At 37.9% G+C, this 24037-nt stretch overlaps 1 protein-coding gene across 1 annotated transcript in view; it reads right to left on the bottom strand.

Moving 5' to 3' along the window:
- Positions 1–24037, bottom strand: part of FREM2 (FRAS1 related extracellular matrix 2) — a 127374-nt gene that overhangs the window by 14692 nt on the left and 88645 nt on the right. The window contains exons 7-16 of the mRNA XM_035542827.1: positions 20699–20848; positions 18395–18604; positions 17944–18141; positions 15723–15887; positions 15463–15645; positions 13289–13419; positions 12189–12347; positions 11086–11389; positions 8783–8914; positions 7847–8178 (exon numbers count right to left, since the gene is read on the bottom strand). Of these exons, the coding sequence (XP_035398720.1) occupies positions 7847–8178; positions 8783–8914; positions 11086–11389; positions 12189–12347; positions 13289–13419; positions 15463–15645; positions 15723–15887; positions 17944–18141; positions 18395–18604; positions 20699–20848 (1964 nt within the window). The remainder of the gene's footprint in view (positions 1–7846; positions 8179–8782; positions 8915–11085; positions 11390–12188; positions 12348–13288; positions 13420–15462; positions 15646–15722; positions 15888–17943; positions 18142–18394; positions 18605–20698; positions 20849–24037) is intronic.

Here is a 24037-nt window from a genome sequence, read left to right on the forward strand (position 1 = left end):
GATGCAAATCTACAATGCATTTTGGCTTGTCTTTGATTCAGGAGTAACCTTGAACTTTTGTCATTTCCTGGAATGGTATCAAGAGCTAAATACATTTGCTTGCATAAGAAACATGTCGCTATTGAAAAGTCATCCCAGAAAACTACATTACCTTTTCTCTGTGCATTTGCTCCACATCTGTATGTTGTACAGTAAGAATTAGAAATTAAAGCCAAAGATCTGAAATTCAGTTTGCTTACAAGGAAGAGGCAAAGCTACATGGAAGAAGAGTTAATATATGATCCTCTTGAAAAGAAGCCTACATAATGCTTAGTGATAATGTAGAGGAGGACTGGAATATCACCCAGAGAGAATGTAATGACCTTGAGGACTAAAATAGAAGAACTTAGATTAAATTTTATAGTATGAAGTATATGGTAATAGAAACTAGTGACAAGGATTTCTGGCTGAAATGAAAGACATTGGTTAGAAAGAAAAGAAGAGAAAAAAATTTGGTATGTGAGTTGATCACATCATAACTATGACCTTCCTACCCTGTCCAAGTGATATGATCCCAAGATAAAATGAGGAATGGAGTGGAAATTAGAAGCATGCATGCCATTATTCAGAGTACTAGTGAGAGCTTATCTGGTACAGCTTTGATCATCCATGCTTGAAAAAGCCTAATTTGCATTGTAGACCGTAGAAAAAGAATCAACATAATCACAGGAATGGAAAAAAATATTTTATGAGAAGAGACTAAAATAGCTGTGTTGTTTAGCCTAGTACAACAGAGGTTAAGAGGGACTAAAAAATCTGTCTATATGCATGCCAGGAGATGAACAGGAAAGGGCTTCTAATGATGAAAAATGGTGCTGACATGGGCACAAGATGGCCACGACAAATACAGCTTAGAAATCAGAAGAATTTCTAACCCTCAGTGTGGTGGTACTCAACAAGAATAGTGAAGCCATGAAATCCTATTAGTTTTTAGATTAAGTTTACCAGTTTGGAACCTCACTTATATAAAGAGTTAAGGCCTCTGATAGTAGTGACCTGAACAATGTGACCCACAAAACCTCTTCTAGTTCAGTATCTTATGCCACCTTGAGTAAAAAAAAGCTTCTTTCAAAACTCTTCTTGATTATCCAATATGAGGTACCACTGTTCGTGTACTCTGTACATAAAGAAATCCATTAATGGGGTTGTAAGCCACAGTTCAGGCTTGTTTTGCCTTCATTCAGTGTGAGCACACTGTTAGTGAGCTCAGCTCGTTTGTACCGGTGGAAATCTAGTAGGATACCTTCTGCTGAAAGTTTGTCTGAAACACTGCTCCTTTGCCATACGTTACCACTGCTCTTCAGAAAAATCTGAAATTATAGTGCTAAATAATTGACCATAGAATTTAGAAGACTCCCCTTTCTTTTTTTAATTTTTTTTTTTTTAGCAAAACTCATATGAGATGTCTGGGAAGTGGAGTTGCTTGCCCCAACCAAGGAACTTATTCATATGGATAGCATGGCTATCCTTTATGTGTCATTCATGGCACACAGGGAGAGGAAGGAGCTCTTGTTAAACCAGCTGATTGCGTTTTTATGCATTCAGGCCCTTCTTGAGGCATTCATGGATTTATAGGTGTAGAGGAAAACCTATATACTGATAGCCAGACAGTTATTGAATAAATAGTTTACTTATATTAACAGTAACTTAAAGCTTATCAGACCATCTCATTTCTTGCTGAAAAGCAAAATGCCACAAGGGGAAAATTACTTTCCAGTGTGCAGAACAGAAAAAATCCCCAGACAGTACATGAAACACAAAGAACCTTTTGATATAATAAAAATAAAAAAAAATAAGGAAATTAACTGCAGAGGAGATCTGCCAGAGTGAGAAGAAGCCCCCAATAAATGAATCAATGGAATGTGTCAGGCAGATGGAGAAGCCTTGCTTCTCTAACCCTCTTAATAATGCTGTTTAGGCGAACACGAGAAAACATTCTTTCCATTGAGTTATCTTTATTTTCCAGCACTGCCTGCAAAGCCTATTGAGAGTAGGCAGCTGTTCATATTTTATCTCAATGTGACACTGATGAAACCAAAACGGCACTTAGCACTGTTTAAGTGTAGGAAAAGCTTAACTGCTGTGAAGAGACAGAACAGGTGCACTGTGTATCTATGCATTCAATGCACAGAAGATTTTAGAAATTGCATTGACAAACTTTTATTTATTAACATTAGTTTTATCCAAGTGGGTGTGACTTTTAACCTTGTGATACTAGGAGAGAAATAGAGATTACAGCCACACCTGAGCTGGATTGGGAAAATTGTGTCTCATATTCTGTGGAAATGCCAGGTCTGAGAAGACAGAAGAAAAACAGTGTTCCAAGCATGGAACAGACTCTTACAATTACTATCTGAAAAGAAAGAAAAAAAAAAAGAAAAAGTAGATTGAAAGTTATTCAAATAGATTATCTCAAAATTTGTTTGTGTGAGGGAAGAACATGATCTATACTAGATATCAATATAAGAAGTAGACATGCATACATGTTCTTTGCAAGATAAATTATCACAAACCACGAAGTCTATTTTTGAACATTGACAATTCCCATTTAAGACTTAGAAAATATGAATGGTGTTTCTATAGGTGTTCTTCTTTTGTTCCCCTTTCTGATGCAAACTGTCAAACTTCATTAAGTAAAAAAAAAACCACAAACCAAACACATAATTAGTTTGAGCATCTGTTATGTAACAACAAAACAAAAACACACTGTCAGGTTTGGGGGCATGGACTCTGTCTTACATTTATACAGATTTTTATTTATCTGGCTTACACTTCTAGAGGGCAGAACTTGGCTGAGGAAAATGATTTTATAGCTCTGGTATGTGATTAGTAGCAGTAAGAGACTGTGTGTGTGTGTATGTGCACACACATGCTGTATTAGTACTGATAAGATCAGAATTAGAAATTAGAAATAACACAGTTTCACATTTTATATTGTATGTTGCAATGAAACAAACTTAATGAGAACTGTGTTTTTCCTTCAAATTACTCTATGCCTGATTTTCTCTTACATTTACTTGCTGTCTGCAAATCTGAGTCACACAAGCTTAACAATGTTATCAGCTAGCTGTTTACACAATAACAATATGGCAAAGCTAAGATTTGGCCCCACGATGGCAAATAGCCAGGTAGGTCACAGGTGAAATGCAAAGCAGGTTTGTTTAAAGAAGTCTGAATGGAGAGGAGAATGCAATCCAGCATCGAAATGACAGCTCCTTGAAATGTTTAACCTCTGGCTTTGTTACACAGCTGGTGTGTTAACTTTGTAACAGTTTTTTCTTCACAGCACTTACTAAATGCATGTGTTAGCAGCTGGGGAAGAAAAACAGATTGAATGTTAGTGAGCTTCCATGTCAAGGGAATACAAACTGCAGGGTTTTCTAAAACTTGATCGTGGTGGCTTATCTGAACATAAAAATCTGAAAATACACACTTCGGTCCATCTGCATTTTACAGCATCTAGTTGAGAATTTCAGAAAACCTGGCCTTTCCCCTTAAAATATTATTTTGGTAAAGCTGGAAATAGACTGTTTCCGTGCAATAAAATACTGTCTGCAAGCTGCCTCATATAAGTTGAGGCAATATATTAGTAATTTTAAAATCTGTTTTCAGATGGGGTTTCCAAACACCTCAGTACCGTCGTAACATGTGTAACATAAATATGAACTGAACATATTGGAAGAGAAACATTTTCGGTTTTGTCCAGAAATATCTGTTTTTGTCAGAAAGCAAAACAAACTATTCAGCTATACTCAATTACAGTAGCTTCAAGGTATTAATCTGTATGTTCAAATATTTTAGTGCATGTTTTTCATCTTTGTGTTTCTGTTAAAGACTTGTTTAATTAGTTGTTAATCAAATCTGAACTGTAATTTCCTTGCATTCCTGTGCCAAGTCTGGCAATGGACTGGAACCAGGGGAAGCAACATCCACATGTAAATACTTGGCCAGAAACACACAGAAGCCTTTGAATGCCAAACTGTCTGGTTACAGCAAACAGTTGTAAACGCAGGAAATGAGATCAAATGATACTTCACACTCTATCAAATAAGACTAGGCCTACCCTTCAATATGTACTTCATTAAACAATATTAAACAATAGTCACTTGCTTGGTTTTCACTGTTTCATTTTTTAATTTCCTTTCAAGGATATCTGGCATTGTTCTAGCACCTGTGTCTTGAGAATCAGAGATAATTGTAGTGCTTGTCTCTTACATGTCCCCATGAAATAAGGTCCAATCTCTATTAATTACCTGAAGATACAGGCAGATAACACTCACATAGGTGAGCTCTACCTATTTACAGCCCCAACATACCCAAATACAGAACTTGGATTTCGAGTTGTGACTGCAGGTTATCCAAAAGAAAGCCGTTGTTAAAGTTAAGTGACCTTAACTTTAACCAGAACAGAGCTATTATCCAAATGAATTAGTTCAATTTAAAGAGTCTTTATTTTTAAATATAAGTTCCTTAAGCTGCAGATCTAAATCCATATATAGATATATAGACACTTAATTTTTCAGATGTGGTGAATATGGGCAGAACCCAGGGACAAAGCACCAAGCTGTATTCTGAAAGAAGTGCTGCATCTAACTCACACAAGGTTTGCTCATGCACAGAGTAATTGCAAAAGAGAGTGGGTCACAAGCAAAAGGCCTCAAAGACAACAACAAAAAAAAAAAAAAGGGAAGAAAGAAAAGAAACCGAAACCTTCCCTGTATGTATTATGACAGTTCATGAGTTCATGGGAACTGGCTAAGACAGCTGCACTCTGTGGCAAACACCAGGAGCACTGCCAGAAGAACTACGCCAGCTGCAGGTCTCCCACCTCACTTTTTGTTGACAGAAGCTCATCTTCTTCCCCTACTATTGGAGGAGTTCCCATAAAGTGAAGGTCCACATCACACAAGATATTGCCACTTGCTTTTGTGAAATATCTCTGTCTGAACCACGAGTGCTATCTTTGACCATATAGATACAGGAGTGCTAGAACTGAAAAGCAGAATTTTGAGTTTAAAGATCCAGCCAAATATCTGGTAAATTCAAGCTAGTCAATTTGTAGTGGCAGCAGGATGTGGTAGGAGAATTTAATATTTCTTTATCTGTTCAGTCTGTATAATGGAAATTAAGCTTCCTTTGTGTGCTAAGAAAACATGGTGAAAACCATAGCTGCCAGCTTCCCTCTCACGGAGGAGGATTATTAATTGTTCACTGAAGGAGAAAAAACCAACAATGGTAACAACCACAGAGATAGGGCACTGACTGCCTCCCCTCTCAGCTGGAGGGGTCATGTGAAGATAAAGACCAAACTTGGAGAAGAATTAAATGGAGGTGGGGGAAACAGGGTGAGCAGTGAAGCGCATACTGGCTGCGGGGCAATGCTTCACTGCTAGAAGTAATTCAGCTTGATATTCCACTTACCACTCTAACCTTTTAGCCACACCCTATGGAGCACTACAGGCTGACTTCAGCTGCAGTTTCATGGCTCTATAGCTCATGTTCACCCCTCTCTGCCTTGAAATGAGGGATCTTACCTAAAGTACATAATGCTTCTGGAGCTTAAAGCAAGTACATCTCTCTTCCTAAGATATATTACCATTTATGCATATCCTCCACAACCAAACATACAGGTTCTTTAAATTTGCCAAAATACAGGGATGCTTCTTATTTTCTCCTCTGCTTACACCCATATGAACATACATAGGTTTTATTTAGACACACATTTGTCTAAACCAAGCGCTCAGCCTTTTCTCTATAGGACACAGAGTATTAGAAAAGATTCAAATCAGGCCTTCCCTTTCACTGTGGGAGAAGTGGCTTGCGTAGGTGGCAGGATTGACTGACAGCTGTGTGGCAGCTCTGCGAGCCTGTGTGCTTATGATTGTGTTGTGTGGGAAATAAGAATATATGGCTGTATATTGAATGTCTTCAGGGGCATAAAGAGATAGTGAAAGGAATAGTGAGTTGAAGCAATGAAATCATTCTAAGAACAGTGAAGAGTGCTGTCATTTTTATCTTGTGGGAATGTGAAAGGTTTACATCCCACACTCGCATGCCTTCCCCTCCCCTCTGACAGGTTCATGGTTATAGTGGAATGCACCTGTAGGAGGATCTGCTTGTAGCAGAGGGGCAACTCCAAGCAGATGCACCAACAGTGAGCTCCCAGCATCAAGGCAGATACCTTGAACTGGTCTCTGAAACAGACAAGGAACCAGGAGAGACAACAGAGCACTGAGATGCCATAACCATCAAGGTCTTCATGTCTAAGAAGGGGAGAAGCTCCATTTTGTTCTGGTCTTGTATTTTATAGAGTACATAATATCTAGTTAAAAGGGGCAGGATTTTAGGATGTTAACCAAGGGCTAGGGAGAATCAGGTGTAATTTCTTGCCAAGCATATTGACTGTATGATCACCCACAGAGTAAGGTGGACTTTAAGAATGTAAATATTAAAAAAAGGGGGAGAAAATTCAGCTTGTCTGATTAGATATTTATATGCCCATTAGCACTTATGCTTTTAGTAGTAAAGAAGTTTTGCTACACATGCCCGTAGGTTTCTTTGGGCAACTGCACACTTTTCTCAACTGTAAGAATTCGTGCTGTTTGGGATTGTCAAAGTAAGAATTTGTGCTTGTAGGTCTACTGAGGCTCCTAGGCAAACTGAACACCTGCTAAAAAGCAGAGCAGTTATGGCTGTTTCACACAGTGGCTTCATCCTTTTCACAGTGGCTCAACAGGTGATGCTAGTGAGCCCAGTAAGTGAGCTGGCTGTACCACACAACTATTGTGTTTAGAATGGAATGAGGTACTGCATTTCCAACCCTTCTACCAGCCTATAGCCCTTCTACCAGCCTAATTCCCCAAAGGGACATTTCCATGTCATAAAGGATTGATCTTCATAGCTACAGATTTTGTACTCCAGAGCCTGAGTGGGATCAGGCAGGCTTGTGCAGCAATTGCATAAGGAAGACCTAGGGATTACCCTTTGCTGTCACTGTGCCAGAAGAAGTGCTACACCCTTTTATTTCCACATTACTATGGATTTCTAGAAATCATTTGTCAAAGAACACCTGAAGACCTCTCCAATTCTCCTCTTTATAACCCCCAAACCACTTTCACGGCTCTGTTCTTCAGCCACATTGACAGCTTCTCTGCTTAGTGACCACAGAATTTTCTGCTGGGTAATGTGAGACCATTATGCTGTCTGCACTGGTGGGTCTTGTTACACAGTGAGCAAGAGATTGGCAGTGCCAAGCAGCTGATAGGACAGTGCAGTTAATTGTTATCAGCAGGAAGACTCTTCACAATTTTTGTAAACTCTATTTTAAGGTACACAATGACTGATACTAAATAGTCCAGCACTGTCAATGTGCTAAAAGCAATCCTTGAGAAAGCTTTCATTCTAAGAAAAGACTAACGTGGTTCACTGTACAATAAAAGTGGGATAGGTTGGTCCTAAAATATTTCAAAACTACATTGGGTGAAAATCATAGCAAATTTAATTCAATCTAAGTCATTCTCTTAATTTCAATCGGACAAAGATTTCACTTATAGCCTATTAGTGTTTAATGGACACTGACAGCTTTAAGAAATAAGCTGGTCTTACTTGAAGTCTTTACCTTGTTAAGAAAAAAAAAAAGAACTTTTCTTTTTAAAATACATACAAATAAGTAAATCGATATATTATCTTATAGATACTTTCCAAGAGAAGTCTTCCATTTTAAGAATACAGTACAAAGTCAAGTTACTTTCCAAGGGAAGTCTTCCATTTTAAGAATACAGTACAAAGTCAAGTTATAGGTTGGTACCTGTCCATCTGTCCCAATGGTGCCTCCACAATCTGTGAGGAGCTCAGACATGTCATAGTAGCTAACAAACTCCCATAAACAAGCTTCTAGATTCAAATTTCGGTAGAAGCGTAAGGTATTGAAGCCTCTAATTGTTGGGCTGTACTGGTAGGGAATGGTATCTCCAATCACATCTGGATTTTTGGTAGCATCAGTCAGGAAACCATGGTGGGTCTTCACTTCCGTGTAATCCAACAAGTTGGAGCACTTATGGTTTCCAACTCTAGTTCCATCAGGGCTAAGTGTCAGCTCAAAATTGGAGAGCTCTCTTGTAGAAATAACAGGCAGCATGCCTAAAAAACATTAATTTATAGAACTATCACTATATTTCAGTAGTCAGAGTTGGTTAATCTAGCCCCAAACTCTCAAACACCAAAGATCTTATGAAGTACTTCTGTATTTGGAACACACGGTAATAAATGTACTTCAGAACTCAAAGAACGATGATATGCTGTGTATGAGAATATCATATCTTTGTATATGAAATACCAAATAGAATATTTCTAAATCTCCAATATATTTCTCATTCAGAATTTTGAGTGAATTTTACAGAAGCATGTAGTAATTAAATGGCTTTATATGTTTTTTTAATAATTATTTTTGGTATAAGTATGGGCTTCGAAGGAATTTTACTAATTATAGGTCTAGCCCAATTTATGTAAACCATGAAATTAATATGAAAACACTTACTCGTCACATCAAAGACTATGAATCAATATGGTGTCTTATGCACCTTGTTGCAAACTATACTTGTACATTGATGACACTTTTCTCTGTTCCACGTGTTAAAAGATTTTATCATGATTTTAGCTATCTAAAATAATATGACTGATAAGTTAGCTCAAATAACAGCATGTTGTATGACTTCTCTCAACTCCACAGCTGACTTTATCGTACCATCGATATGTGGCATCGTGACTGTCAATTTGATGAGATTGGCATAAGCTGGATCCTCTGGGCCAGTATAGCGCAATTTGGCAGAGAATGGTTCTGCTCCAACTACTCCTGACATACGAGGTTGACAAAGACCTAATGAAAAAAAAAAAGAGAAAGTAACTTTACTTTAAGTCCAGAGGAAATAATCCATACTTTCCCTTGCATTAATTTTAGACACAATTTTTTCCAAACATACATGTTTCCAAAACAAGAAGAATTTTCTGGAATGACAGGTAAATGTTTTGGGCAGCATTTATCAGAGATTCGAACAGGAATTTATGCAAAAGAATTAAAACAGAAATCATACATGATCAACTAGATCACATTTCTAGAATCTGGTGATGACTCTGCACCTGAAAATTTTCAGTTGCATATTAGAACCATACCTGCAGAGTAAGTGTCAGGTGCCATACAAAGGTCCTCAGAGGCATATGCATATTCCTTCCTTCCCCACATACATAGCTTTATGGAGGATACCTGATCAGGATTCACCTGCTTTTGGCACAAGATTGGGGTCTGGACATATTCATGACTTCATAGGACTCTACAAGCCTCCCGTTCCATTACTGACCAAAAAGTAGTTAGAACAATAGTGTCTTAAACTAATTTTAGTTAGAAATGATCTCTAGAAATACTGTGCTCAAAATGGAGCCAGCTTCAAAGACAGATCAGGTTGCTCAGGGCCTTTTTCAGTAGATTTTGAATTTCTTCAATGCTGTAGAATCTGCAACTTTTGTCAGCCCTTTTCCAGGCTTAGTTCAACCTGTTCCAGTATTAGTCCTGGTTTGTAGAACCAACAGGTTAAGTTTGCAATTGTATGATCAGAGATAAATGAAACTTCCAGATCATGTTGTATACGATCTTCAAAATTGTTGGCTTTCTCATCGTAAGTTAGATAAGATACTGGAAGTAATATATGCATGACAGTTCACTGCTGGGCCTGCGCTAATTAGCTCTGCTAATTTGTCATGTGTAATCCAAGCCACTCATTATAAGGCTAATGTAGCCAGACTGTTTTACATAACCAAACTAGCTCACCCAGCACAAGGTTGTCTGTCTTTAAAATCACTACACTGCATCTTGTAGACAATACCCTTACTTAGACAGAGTTCTTTTTAGCGTGTAGGTTTCCTGATAATGCAAACAAAGGTGACTTTAACCTACAGCCAAAAAGTGAAATAAAGGAAGGAGGTAAATAGCAATTCCATTCATTAAGCTCCCTAAAGGCCTAATTTAGGAGAAAATAAAATGTTTTAACTAAAATAGTTAGTTGGAAATGCCAGGGAAATTAAAATGATATTACAAATGAACACTCATGTAATTTATTATCTACTGTAAGATCTTATGGTAAACAGAGGACTTATTACAGCTACATAAGCAGCAGAGATGACACAAAGAATACGTAGGGCCTGCAGAGAGGTAATAAAATACAGTGATTCGTAATTCACCTTGATTATCGACAATTAAGCACTCACCAGATTCTACAGTAAAAAAAGTATCTGAGATTTCTACGACAAAACAGCATATGCTATCAGACTACTCATGTCCTTATCAGTTCCACACCTCTGCTTCACAACCTTATTTAGTACAAGTTTCATGGAAAGTGCTGGCTGGACAAAGGAGGTAGATGACAGTACCTCTGCTGGCTGAGAGGACGCAGCATTAATTTAATTTTTATTAGGTGTCAGAGAATCAGATAGAGAGAGAGACAAAGAGAGTATTAAAGAAAGAAGGTTGAATATTATGAATATATCAACCACAGAAAAAGTTTGTCTAGGTCTTGTTATTGGACAACAGTTGTTTTAGTCCTTAGTCAAGGAATAAACTAATTCTCAGGTGTCCAGTGAGGCTTGAATGCCAAATGAAGCTTTTCTTCTGGCTAGGCATTCAAAGTAGTGCTCCCACGTGGATTCTTCAATGTCTAATAGGAAATGAGATGTACTGCAAGATTACTACAGTTGAATTCAAAAGACAACAAAACCCAGCTTTCATGGATTCCAATGCCTGGTATATACTGTTCTTCAGAATATAAAAATTCATTAAGTGAATAAATATTTAAAGGTCACTAGCAAAGATGAAAACCATTTCCTTCTGTGCATTTTTTTTGCTGCGCTAAGATACTTTATGCACTGCTTCTACAAACAACAAAAGAAAAGGTGAGGCTGTAGTGTTAAAACACCTTATCATGCAATTTGATTTTGTTAGGATGGAATTTGAGACCCAAAAGTGTCCTAGGGATTTTGCAATAGGTGATGATACCTTACCTTCTGATGTGCTTATAGTTACAATAGGGCTCATAAGTTCAAGACCCTCATTTCCATCTGAATTCACAGCACGAGCAGCACACTGGACACGAGAACCAGCTTGAAAGTAAATGGAGTCAAGTGTGATCATCTTGGAGGAAGTGAAGAAGGTATCAAAGTCGACCTCCTTCATAGGACTAGTCACACCATCAGGACCAGTGGGTGCACTCACAAGCCACCGGTATTGTGTCAGGGTGTTATTGATGTTCTCACTGGCACATATTGAACCAGTCTTATCAAAGTCTTCATATTTAGGATTGCAAGCCTGCAGAACAAGGCAGATATATAACGATTTATTTGCTTCATGGGAAAGGAATTTTAATTTATCAAGAGTCACAAAACTCAGCAACATGGAACTGATAACCCCAGTAAATCTCTTGAGTAATTAACTTATTTTGACAGTGATGCTTTTTGCACTGTTAAGGTAGATTAAAAGGCAGGTCTAACTATGCTTATTGAAATAAAAAACTATTATTTTATATTACAGTTTATGGGTGAAAACTTAATACAGTTATGAAAGGTCAAACTACACTTCACCTACTACTTTAACTTGAATGTCATCCCTTGATCTAATTCTGAAAATACAGATGGACCCAAAACTTCCTCAATGCATATGAATATTCATGACAACACTTTGATTGCAAAATTGTGACGAAAGAAGCCTGTAGTATTCTAACAAACAGTATTCATTTTTCAATTTGTGACACTTACTGAAAACAGTGGCTCATTGGTTATCTCCAGTGATTTTAACCTTACAAATTAATGTTTTAATTTAATTTAATTTATTTTAAGGTAAACAGGAAAGTAGGATGATACAATCATAGACATTGTGCAAGTATCTAATTTGTTCTTAGTGAGGAACAAGTGAAACATCTTTCTATGCTTTTTGTCCCCCTGAAAATTGATTTGCTATCCAGACAAATTACGTTAGCTTTTAGGACTGTCCTAGCTTAAACTCATGTGTGACTCACAACGTGATTGATAACGACTGCCTAAAATTCAACTGCACCTTTAAACAAAATCCATACACTTATTTTGATCCATCTTTCCACAAAGATACTCACTGTAATACAGATGACAGGATAGCCAGCTACAGGACTTGTTCTGTCTTTGGCTCTAGAAGTATCATCATATATCAAAAGGGATGCAACTTGAGGGACGGAGGGAAAGGTGACATCTGCCATGCTGTTCATTTCTTCAATATAAACAATGGCCTTGGCTGCCTGATAATGAAAAGGCAGAAAAAGTTCTCTGTGAACTTTTAAGCAAATAAGAGAATTCAAGCTGGACCTTGAGAAGAAAAAAAGATCATTCCTAGCTTTTGAAACACTCTCAAGGTAAGTTCTAAAACCTCAGCTGGATGAGTTATTGTGAAAGGGTCAAGGCACTGCAAAGTATATTGCAGACTATAAAACCAAGAGCTAAAATGTGTTTTTTTTTTAATTTTCCAGAACACTGAGGATAGCAGACCATTTAACCTCTTGTGTTGCAGCTTTCTTGAATCACTTCAGTATTCTGGTAGAACTCTGATGTACACTGTTGTTTTTCAACTGCCTGGTGAAAACATGGTGTTTGACATCAGCAAAGGTGTCTGTTGACAGCCATCTCTGCTGTCTGGCTGCCTGGAGTCAGACTATGTATGTGATACAGATGAAGGGACTAAAGAGTTAGAAGAACACTTTTTGCAGAATCGGAGGAATATGCTGTTTATATTAAAAGCATGTATGATATAATGCTAACTAACAAGAATGTGTGGCTACTTTATTTCACACAGTAACAACATAGCTTTGACAGCAGAAGTAATATTTCACCTGACTGCTCTTTTTACAGCATAGGGGATATATTTTATTGCCAGCCAGTGTTTCCAAGAGGACATCAGGTTTTAGGGCCAATTTGAAGAAGAGAATGTATCTGGAAAGATGTCTTAAAGACTTCTGTTCCACATAGGCTCTTGTCTCTGTATTCCCATGAACCTTATTGCCATGGCAAAAAAAACGTTTTGGGTAGGTGCTACAATGTCACCTGGAATGATCCTCTTTGACTTCTAAACTACAAGCCAAGATGGCATGCATAAATATTAAAAGAAGAACAAAGCTATAAGGCAGAAAGCAAGAAGGTCTTTTTACCAGATTTTGCTGTTGAGGACTTTGCATCAGTTTGTTACCTGTATTTCAGCGACCATGTTCTCATCAGGCTTCAGGTGAACAGTGAAGGCTTCTCTCATCTCCCTAACTCCATCATAGAGAACTTCAATTTCCACAAAGTGCTGTGTTTCGCCCTCCTTAAACTCAATTTCTAAAAACATAATGAGACACCTAAAAATAAATCTGACGTTCATAACAGACAGTAATTTTAGGTCCAGCCATGAGAGACGACAGTTAATACCCACTATTCAAATTAAAGATGTTTATTTTTCCTTAAACCCACAGATGTTCCAAGACCTACGTGGAAATCCTGCAGATAATAGATCTTTGTCAAAGGCTTCTGGGCAGAGACACAGAGCCTTTTGTTGTGCAGTAGCACATTTCCCTTCAAATCTTTGCTCCCATGCACTGTTGGTGCACAGCACAGAGAGGGGAAGGAAGGTATAAGGTAGTGCTTATAGGGTTAGTATCAACTGACAGTTCAACAAGGCCAAGTGCAAGGTTCTGCATCTGTTCTGGGGCAATATCAAGCACAAACACAGGCTGGCGGGAAAATGGATTGAGAGCAGCCCTGAAGAGAAAGACACGGGGGTATTGGTGAATGAGAAGCTCGACATGAGCCAGCAACATGCACTTGCAGCCCAGAAAGCCAACTATATCCTGGGCTTCATCAAAAGAAGAGTGGCCAGCAGTTCGAGGGAGGTGATTCTCCCATCTGCTCTGCCCTTGTGAGACCCCATGTGGAGCACTTGTTCAGCTCTGGGGCCCCCAGCACAAGAAGGACATGGAAGTATTAGAAAGAGCCCAGAGGACTGCCACAAAGACAATCAAAGGGCTGGAGCACCTCTCCTACAAAGACAGGCTGAGGGAATTGGGGTTGTTCAGCCTGGAGAAGAGAAGGTTCCAGGGAGACCTTATAGTGGCCTTCTAGTAACCAAGGGTTGCCTACAGGAAAGTTGGGGAGGGATTCTTTGTCAGAGAGTGTGGTGATAGAACAAGGAGTAATGGCTTTAAACTAAAAGAGGATAGATTTAGATTAGATATTAGGAAGAAATGCCTTACTCTGAGGGTGGTGAGGCACTGGCACAGGTTGCCCAGAGAAGTTGTGGATGCTCCATCCTTGAAAGTGTTCAAGACCAGGTTGGATGGAACTTTGAGCAACCTGGTCTTGTGGGAGGTGTCCCTGCCAATGTCAGGGGTTGGAATTACATGATCTTTTGAGGTCCCTTCCAATCCAAACCATTCTATCACATTAAAATTTCCTGTGGCTTTCAGGAGGAAAGAGCAAGACTTTGAAATGATGGAGACAAAGTGACGGGAGTTAGCAAGATCCAGGCTGATAATTTTCTAGTTGCTCACAATTTTTCTCTGCAAATGTCAGTAGTGAGAAATGCCTCTCCTGTGGAATTTGGAGATGGCCCAGTGTTGTTGCTGGATGTTCAGAAATAAGTCCTATCCTTCAGCTGGGTTGGACACCAAAATAGCTTATCCAAAACTGTGAAAACACTCCAGCAATGAAAGATTGGTCTTAAAACACAGATTAGTATCACGTATTATCATAAACTTCAAAAGACAAAAAATCTGTAGTGCTATGAACTCTATTAATCATTCACCAAACCACGTGGGTGGGCTACTAACAGAAGTTTATCAGCTAAGAAATTTCTCATTCTCTTTCACAGCTTTTCTCCTCATTCATCACTATTGAGGAGCAGTGGGCAGTGAATTGCAGAGATATAGGAAGAAAGTTTAATTATTATGAAAGTTGAACAATAAACAGAAAGAGATATTCATTCCTAGATAGAGCAATAAGCCATTAACATATTGAGTTGCTTGAAACAACTCCACAATCATTTCCTATAACAGATGCTTCTGCAGAGTGATGGTAATACACTTAGCAAATGTTCCTAGAGATGGCACTCACACATTTCTCCCACAGTTACTCAGCTACAGATGTTTTCAAAGGAGTGGCAATTATTTTGTAAATATCTCCATGGATATCTGGCCTCCCAGGTGCAATTTGGTAGTTGCTTACCACATGGGATCACATCTATATTGAATCATGAATAGTATCCTGTTCATGAAATTATTTCATCCTTCAAGCATTATACTATAATGTTAATAAAAATAACTAATAATCATATAATCATAAAAATAACAATCCTACAAATAGCAGGATGTATCTGAGTGACCCTACCTTCTGATATAGGGTGATAGTCTTCTCCAGAAGTAGCAGATCCATCCTTTGTATGAACTCTCACAACAGAAACCTTGGAAGTGTCTCCCAGACGAAGCACTGGGATTTTTACAACTGCTACTTGTCTTGTGTCCTTTGGTTCACTAACACTAAATTTGGTCTCACCAAACTTAATAATAGCTTCTGTAATTAGAGTAAAAATATGTTTAGAACACACTAATGGGCTTCCAAAAGGCAATAATAACAAAATAATTCCTTACTGTCTGCATCATCCTGAATCTTTATCAGGGTCTCATTTTGTTCACCAACAGAGGCACCAAAGGAAGAATCACTTCTTGGAGTGCCAAGAACCAGGCGTAGTTCTTCATCTTCTTCATGGAAAGTATCATCCGTAAGCACCAGTGTGCAAGGCTTCTCAGTCTCACCTGCAATCATTCTGAAGGTAATATCATGCAGAACTTAGGTGTTCTTTGCTCTATTACAGCACTTTTCTTCAAGCTCAAGGAACAATGGGATGCTTCTGTTGGCCAAGACATCTACCTCACTATCTTGGCACAATACAAGTTAATGAATGACGACAATAATAGAGAAAGCAGAATGAGTATTCATTATGTGTCTATGGAAGCTCACTATTTAAATGGAATCTTCTGTTTTGAGATTTCTCTATGTTTATATTTGGTATATCCACTTCACATGTATTGTTCCTTTTGTTTTATCTTCATATTCCTTTTCAGTGACCTCCACACTGTGTGAAATACACAGTGTATGTTTCAAAATTAAATACTTGCACAAGGTAACCGAGTAATCGAAACTTTCAGTAATACTAATGGTAATTTTGTCCTGGAGTTTTTGAATTTCCAGAATTACTGACATTTTTGAGATAGTCTCCAATCTTGTGCACCTTCACTTTCATTATTCCATTTTAATGTCTTTAAAACTCCCACTGGTCCAAATGACAATGAGTATCTCCTTAAAAATTCTCTGGAGTTGTAAAATGCTCAATTTGAGTAGTCACAAACCCATATGTATAAACTTACTAGATATTCTGAGACTCTGGGAATAAGGCTTTGTCTTAAGCCTTCTACAAGAACACCAAGAGCTGTAACTGGTATGCAGGCTATCTGGCTCCCAGCATCAGACTCAGTGGGCTCATCATCAAGAGAATGATTTCTACATCCCTGACAAAAGGAACCGCACAGGATGTGAGAGAAATGAGGCCAATTTACAGTCATTTTATATATTGCATGAAAAAGTTATCAAGGTTCTTTAAGATGAAAAAACAGATTAGGACACTGACTGCCTTCATTTTCTGAGGTGTTTTTACCCCTACAGAAAATAAATTATCCATTCAGAGAAAAAAGGAAATACAAAATATTCATCCGGCTCATTGTTTCAAGGGAAGCATGAATAAATACTGTACCGAAACTGCTGCATTGTAAACAGGCCTAAGGAGCTTATGGAAACAAGATATGATGCTACCTGACCTCTTTGCTACTTGTCTTCATTGAGAAATAGTAGGGTGACACTCAAAAGAGAAGGTAAAAAGAAGGGGCCTGAATCCATCAATCTTAGCAAGTTGGACTCTTTCCTGGTTTCACAGAAGCAATGGCAAAGGCATGGAGTACATGTCAGCACTAACAGCCGAGGTCCATTCTAAATGAATGACTGAACAACCCACTTTTCTGAAAAGCTAAGATACATGAAATATAAGCTTGTCATTCCTGTGATAAGGGCATACAGAGGATTTCATACTGATGACAGAACTTGTTTAGAGCTTGTAAAATATATGTGTGTGTAGACTTAGAAGACTAGAAGTCTAAACTGTCTTCTGCACAAATAGAGGGAATCAGGCAGTATTTTTTCAAGGTAGTAACACATGATTTATGTTTCATATCTGATGTGAGATATTAAGCATGTGATGCTGGCAAACTAGCATAGGAAAGCCTCCCCCCCCCCCCCAAAAAAAAAACAAAAAAACCCCACCACCACCACCACCACCAACAAAAAAACAACCACACACAATAACAAAAAATCTCAAACACAAATAAGAGAGTTATATCCCAACTGAAAGGTCTGCCACTCATTTCAGTGCAAGTCAAGTGTATTTACCAGAAATCTGTCTAATGAATAGCAGAGCTTCTGAAGTTTTCTGTAGGGCAGCAGGTCTGTGCTTTTGTCACTGTATTACTCTGAACTGCTTTTGCTACAGTGGATCAAAAAGACCCACATGCTTGATCTATACATATATATGTCACTTTGGTCCCTATTGATGATCCCTCTGGATCAGAAGTGACACCAAAAGAGACTATTAACATCATCTGTGCACACTCTACCCACTGTGTATGGAAAGATTTTGGTTTTCCAGAGTAGCCTTTTTGGCATTACTTTATAAGACACTTAAAATTAAAACAGAACAGAACAAAACAAAACAAAACAAAATATAGTAGACTAAAGGCTTCTAAAATAAGATCAAGAGCTTACCAGGAAGGAAGGTGACGATGGAACTGTCAGTATTAGGACGCTCCTCAAAGTCAATCATTACCTGAGCTGAACCTTGCCTTGTATAGCATCTCACAGTGGATGTGTATCGGATATCCCCACTCCTGTATATCACGGCAGAAATCTGTCCATCATTTTCATTGCCTACATATAAAGATTCTTTAAACTGCATCTTAGGCACTAGACAGAAAAACATAAAAAGCACATGTAAAGTATAGTTGCAGAAGTTAACACATCTTTGCTCCACTACTTCAAATTTTGTTGTGCTATATTGCACTAGCAGCTATTGCATAAGCAGCTAGCAAGCAACTGACATAAACTCAAAGGTGTAGATTCATTGGCTTTGGTGTGATACAAAAGGACAAGTGCTATTTGTGTATTGCAGTCATCCATCTCTTGTAAAAATGTGAAAAGGTCCAAGAAATCAACTCACAATCAGAGACTGAGTCATTAATGAAGATGGTTGCCTTGCTGGGTTCTCCAAGGGCAGCATTCATAGGCATCCTTAGCACAAGCTCAAACTTCTCAGTTCCTTCTAACACCGGCTGTCCAAGGTCATCCAGAATTACCACGCGAAACGTCTGCATACTGACTCCAGGGGCAAAATCCAAATTACGACTGATGCCTACATAATCTACACCAGCTACCAGTGGAAAAGGGATTAAAAAATATCAGATAGAGAAATAGCATTATGTGCAATTAAAAATAAAAATATGGAACATATCTAACTTTAGGCAGTTAATTTTAGGTAAATATATTTTTTCTTTAAATGTAATTTTAATATTTGCCAAACATTGGCAGTCACATAAAGCAAAAATATCTCTTGACCATCTAAGTTGGACTACACAATTTAACAGGTTGATAGTAAGTCATTTTTTGTTTAGTGATACAAGTCACAAACCAGGCCTGATTTTGTTCTCTTGTAAACCAAAAGTTATTCCACTAAAATCAATACAGTTTTTTGGAAATAAGAACTGAAAGTAAGCATAAAGACTTGAGAAAGACTCTGGAGATGAAGCAGTCTTGTGGAAAGAAAATTTGTATTATTCTACAATGAAGTTGTCAATTTTGAGACTAATGTAAATAGAGAAGGAAAAAGGTCAGTGAGCTAAATGTAAGGAAGAAGTGCTATTCAAAGGAGAATGTGCTGTTCAAAACAGAATGAATGGAAAACAAAAGAATCAAATTCTGCCCAGACTGTGTCAGGTGGTGTTTGGCACCTTCTACAGTCAAAGACAGACTGATCTGGTTTGGCTTGCTTTTATGTTTTGTTTTGTTTTCATAGAATCATAGAATCATTGAGGTTAGAATAGACCCTCAAGAACACCAAGTCCAGCCATTGCTTTGTTCTAAGCAAAGCAAGCCAACACATTAACAAACAAACGCGAAGGAATGAAACTAAACAAGATCCTTACTAAAACATGACACTGTATATAAAAACAGAGCATTAATGGTGTCTAGAGCTTTAGTAAAAGACTGAGTTTTAACGTTCATTTTTAGGGTGATTAAGTGGCAGCAGAGCTGTTGAGCCAAAGCTTTGGGGGAAACAGTTTCATCGAAATTAAAATAGGGTTTAGAATTATGTGAATTTGACATAATTTGGTGAGATCAAAGGTCATCATCAGACGGGCACTTGCTTAGAGTCCTAGATGCTCTATCCAGGCCTAAAGCTGTAAGGCAGGATGTCAGGACTGGTAGCTGAGAGCAGCAGATCCACTGCTTGACACTGCTGTGCTGTGTCAAGATCAAGGACCGGGTTCATGGCTTAAAAGGCAGTCAACTATGTCAGATCTTTCAGGCTGTCACCAACAGACTAGAGAGCCTGAGGGCTGCGCCAGCCTCAGTTTTCAAGTTTGTTTACCTGCTGCAGTCAGGCTAAAATCCCCGAGGCCCTGGCACAATGAATTAAGATTCTTACTATAAGGCAGTATCTCCCCTCCTTCCCCGGAAATAACTTCAATAGTCAGGGTGAAACAAAGACAGAAGATCATATAAAACAAGTTCATAAATGAAGTAATCATGTATTCTTAGACTTTATCATTTCCTTTTTCATGAGAAAGCATGCGGAAAGACTAGCTACAGGTGAATGTTTGGATTTCCCACATTGCTCAAGTAACAGTAAAGTTTTACACAACTTTACCTCATTGAAAATTAGTTGAATAGATGAACTCTACTGTCCACTTACACTTGGGATAAGCATCTAAGGAAGATTACTGGTCTTTTTGTGATACCTATATACGACCGTCTTAGTTTGAAACACCGTGGTTTGTGAAAACACTCTAACATTTGTATTTGTGTGTACTCTAACATTTGATTCTGCAAAGGTTCTGTCAAATCATCACTGAGCCACACAGCTGTAGCAACCCTCTTGCTGTACAGGATACTAGATAATTTCTCACTGTCTACAGTAAGAGGAGCAAAGTCTGTGTGCTGCCAGGGGTTAAAAGTCTGTGCCCAGAGTATGCTGTTGTGGCAACAATCAACTGCCTTTGTGGGACAGTGTTTTATATGAATATTTGAAGAGATTTCTGTCAGTGCTGGACCTCACGGTTGCTCCTGTTTCAGTTTCTTGCAGAGCAAACTCTGTAAGTACCTAATTTGTTCTAAGAAGAAAGATCTAAGAGAAAGACACATATAAATTTCAGCTTATGTAGCTGAATCTATATCAGGTAAGACCAAATGTACTAGCATTTGTTGTTGAGATGTATTATGAAACTAGACCAAAACAATAACTTACCTTCTGCAGTTATTGGTTCAGATTTGCGAGACCTTACTGTAACAGAGGCAGCTTTAGACAGATCGGTTCCAGTCCTCCAGACACGTACCTCAACATAGCCAGCACTCTCGTCAACATAGTATTCATCATTTCCAAAGTAGAATGCTGGTTCTGGTGAAAAAAATAATAATATCTATCAGTGTTCCTTTACCTTATCTTGAAGGTAACAAAGGAGCATAACATTACAGATTGGAGAGACCTTCACTCTTTTCAGTAATTAAAAAAAAAAAAAAAAGCCTTTGTTTTAAGCTTTAGACTTTTTCTTATGCATTTTTAGCTTAATTTAAAGTATTGGTTTGCACATTTTGGGGTGGCAATTGTTATATCAGCACTGTGCTCTTTTTCTTGCCTCCTACACTTTCAATTTTGTGTGGCAGAAGGTAGGAATTTGTGTGCAAAAACAAACGCATTATCTCATTAAACTTACTTGATCTGGGTCCTGTGCACAAGCCAGAAAATTCCTTGCATTTTTCACTTTGGTGCAAACAGACAAAGGTGAATATAGATAATGAAAGCTTAACTAGAATGTTCTCTCAGATTCCTGATTTTAAAACCAGACTAAAACATGATATATAACTGGAGCTGCTTTTGGAAATGTTTTCCAGCTAACCAAAGGGGCAATGCTTAATTTTAGTTCCCCCACATCTAACATTTAAAACAAAATCAATCTTATTCCATGTAGACTGGAATGTGAATAGTCTTTTATCTTAATATTTAAGTTCCAGAGTTTATAAAGAAAGAAGAGCAAAAAGCAAAGGAGATTAAGCTTTATCCCACTTAACAGACATGTTTTTTTATCTTCATTTTTCCTCCCTTCTTCAACTTTTCCACCCACAGCAATTTTACAAAGTAAACAGGTTTGAAAACATAGGCCAACTGCATCCTGGATGTAGCTCCCCTTTGCTAGACTCTCCATTTCTGTTTCAAACATATAGAAGTAATGGCACACACAGCCAGTGCCTCAGCTCTTCTGTTGCACAGCAGAAACCATACCCACCTTCCCCAATGTTTGGGATGTAGTTTGAAGACCTACACAAATTCTCCTATCTCATCATAATTTTTTTATCCTGCTTAGTGAGAATTTGTTACAAACATAAGGTTACAATACCACAAATTTGCTTGAAAACACCATAGAGCATATGGCCAACTAGATTTGAGTTGACAGAGGGCATAGCAACTTAACCAGTGCTCTATCAGTGGCACTATGACACACATTTCCCCTTCATAAAGGACAGAAAAACAGGATAAATTCAAAGGAAATGACAGGAAAAGTTTATGGATCTACAGAGCTATGCCGAGCATACAGAAAAGGTACAGGTTACCCAAAGGAGGAGATACAAAAACTTATTAATGGTAAGGGAAAATTTGGCCCATCACTTCCTTGACTCAGTCAAATTTCCCTATTATAAGCATGTTGCAAAACCTATGACTTCTATTACAGCAGAACAAACACTTTGGAACTGAGGAACCTACTTCTGCCTACAACTGAGCTCAATAAAATGAAATATTGTGAACACATTTTGTCATGAAAGTTTTGGAGAGGCCTATCAGATAATCAGAGAGAAAAAATACCTAAGTTTCTCTGAAGTGCTTGAGGACAATCTGACCGACTACACAGCATGTGACAACAATTTATTCTGTGGTAGATTGCTTATTTCTTTTTATAGAAAACTGAATAACGTAGGATAGGATTTTAATTAAAACTAACCAGAAATAATACAAAGCAGTTACTAAATTGTTAGTAAGCCAGAGCTTCATCTGAGAAGGCAACAGTTCCTAAGTATTTTGTAATTGCAAATGAGAATTAAACTAGAAATTTTGAAGAAAATAATTTTTTCTTCTGATTGCAAGATTTTTCCTGTATTTCACAACCAACAAAATAAATGATTAGAAACCAAGCAAACAAACAAACCCCTTAATAGTCCACATTAGTGAAAACAAATGCAGCTGCCTCTCTACTTATCTGGGAAAACTAAAACCATGGGTTGCAACAAATTGATGGAATTAAATGTATTTACTGAATGATAGTGCAGATTCATCAACTTGTTTGAGCGTTATCAAGGTCGTCAACCTTTGCAGGATGAAAGACAAACTTGACAAATGTCTAGTTTTGGCAAATGAAAAGGCTTTCATTTCCACTTCAGACTTTTTATTCAGGATGATATATATTCAACAGTGTGTGTGTTTATATGCACAGACACACACACATTCATCTTACATTATTTGCCTATAGAGATTGGGTTGTCAGTGATTGCATTTATATTTGGGACTGTGAAGCTCTCATCTGAAACCTTTTGAATAGTCAGGTGAATAGTATACACTCTCTGGATCTTCCTCTCTAACTGTTATTAACTTTGACAAGAGTTCTACTTACAGGGATATTTCAGACATAACTGACCTTCTGTAATTCTCAAGATGGACAAAGACTCATCCAACCTCTAGAGGTTTAAAAATACAGAACACCTACTAAGATCAAATAGTTATGAATATGCTAACAGTTGGAAAAGGTACTTAAAATATCATCACATCTAATACATGTCATATCTTACACAGATATTTTTAAAGATTAGCACATTTGAGTCTAATAAACCTCTTCTTTCTATAATGATGTCCTGGTAATTCCAGAATTGATCTAGACTCAGCCCCACCTCATTCTAAGCACCTAAGTGAGAGGTACTCATGTTCACAGCCTTCTTGCTCTCAGTTTTCAAGGACAAAGACAGGCAATTCCAGAAGGTTTGCCAGCATAATAAGCACACAGGAGGAGAGGTGGAATGGAACACCCACCACAGTGAGTACAACCTGAGATCTAGAAGCATTGCCTTCTACTCACTGATTATTCAGGAAGCCTACGTGACCTAACTCAAACCAGATGGAAGATGTAAAAGAAAATGTTTTTGGTTTATTTTAATGTTATCCTAATGATTTTTTTTTTTTTTTTACTTCTGCTGAAAAAGAATCCTTGTGCACTGTTTATTCATGTAGTCACAGACAAACATAAAAATGCCTAAATCCTAAATTAGCTAGCCTCGTATTCCAGTGTGTTTTTCACACTTTTTGAGGCATGTATCTTCAATGAAAGACACATTCTGTATGGTTACTCATCCTAGGAAACAAATCCTTACAAATGTTTTGAAAGCTCATTTCCTGTAAGCTGTGTTAGTAGCTCCCCAGGGGAAGTAGCAAAGCCAGGCTACTAACAGGGAAAGCATTGTATTTCTCAGGTCATGGCTGGAAAACACTGCTCTTTGACTGGGGCTCACTTACAGCAGATCTTTAATCTGGTAATCACTCTGGAGA

The sequence above is a fragment of the Cygnus atratus genome, chromosome 1 (genome assembly GCF_013377495.2).
Source record: "Cygnus atratus isolate AKBS03 ecotype Queensland, Australia chromosome 1, CAtr_DNAZoo_HiC_assembly, whole genome shotgun sequence".
Taxonomy (NCBI): Eukaryota; Metazoa; Chordata; class Aves; order Anseriformes; family Anatidae; genus Cygnus; species Cygnus atratus.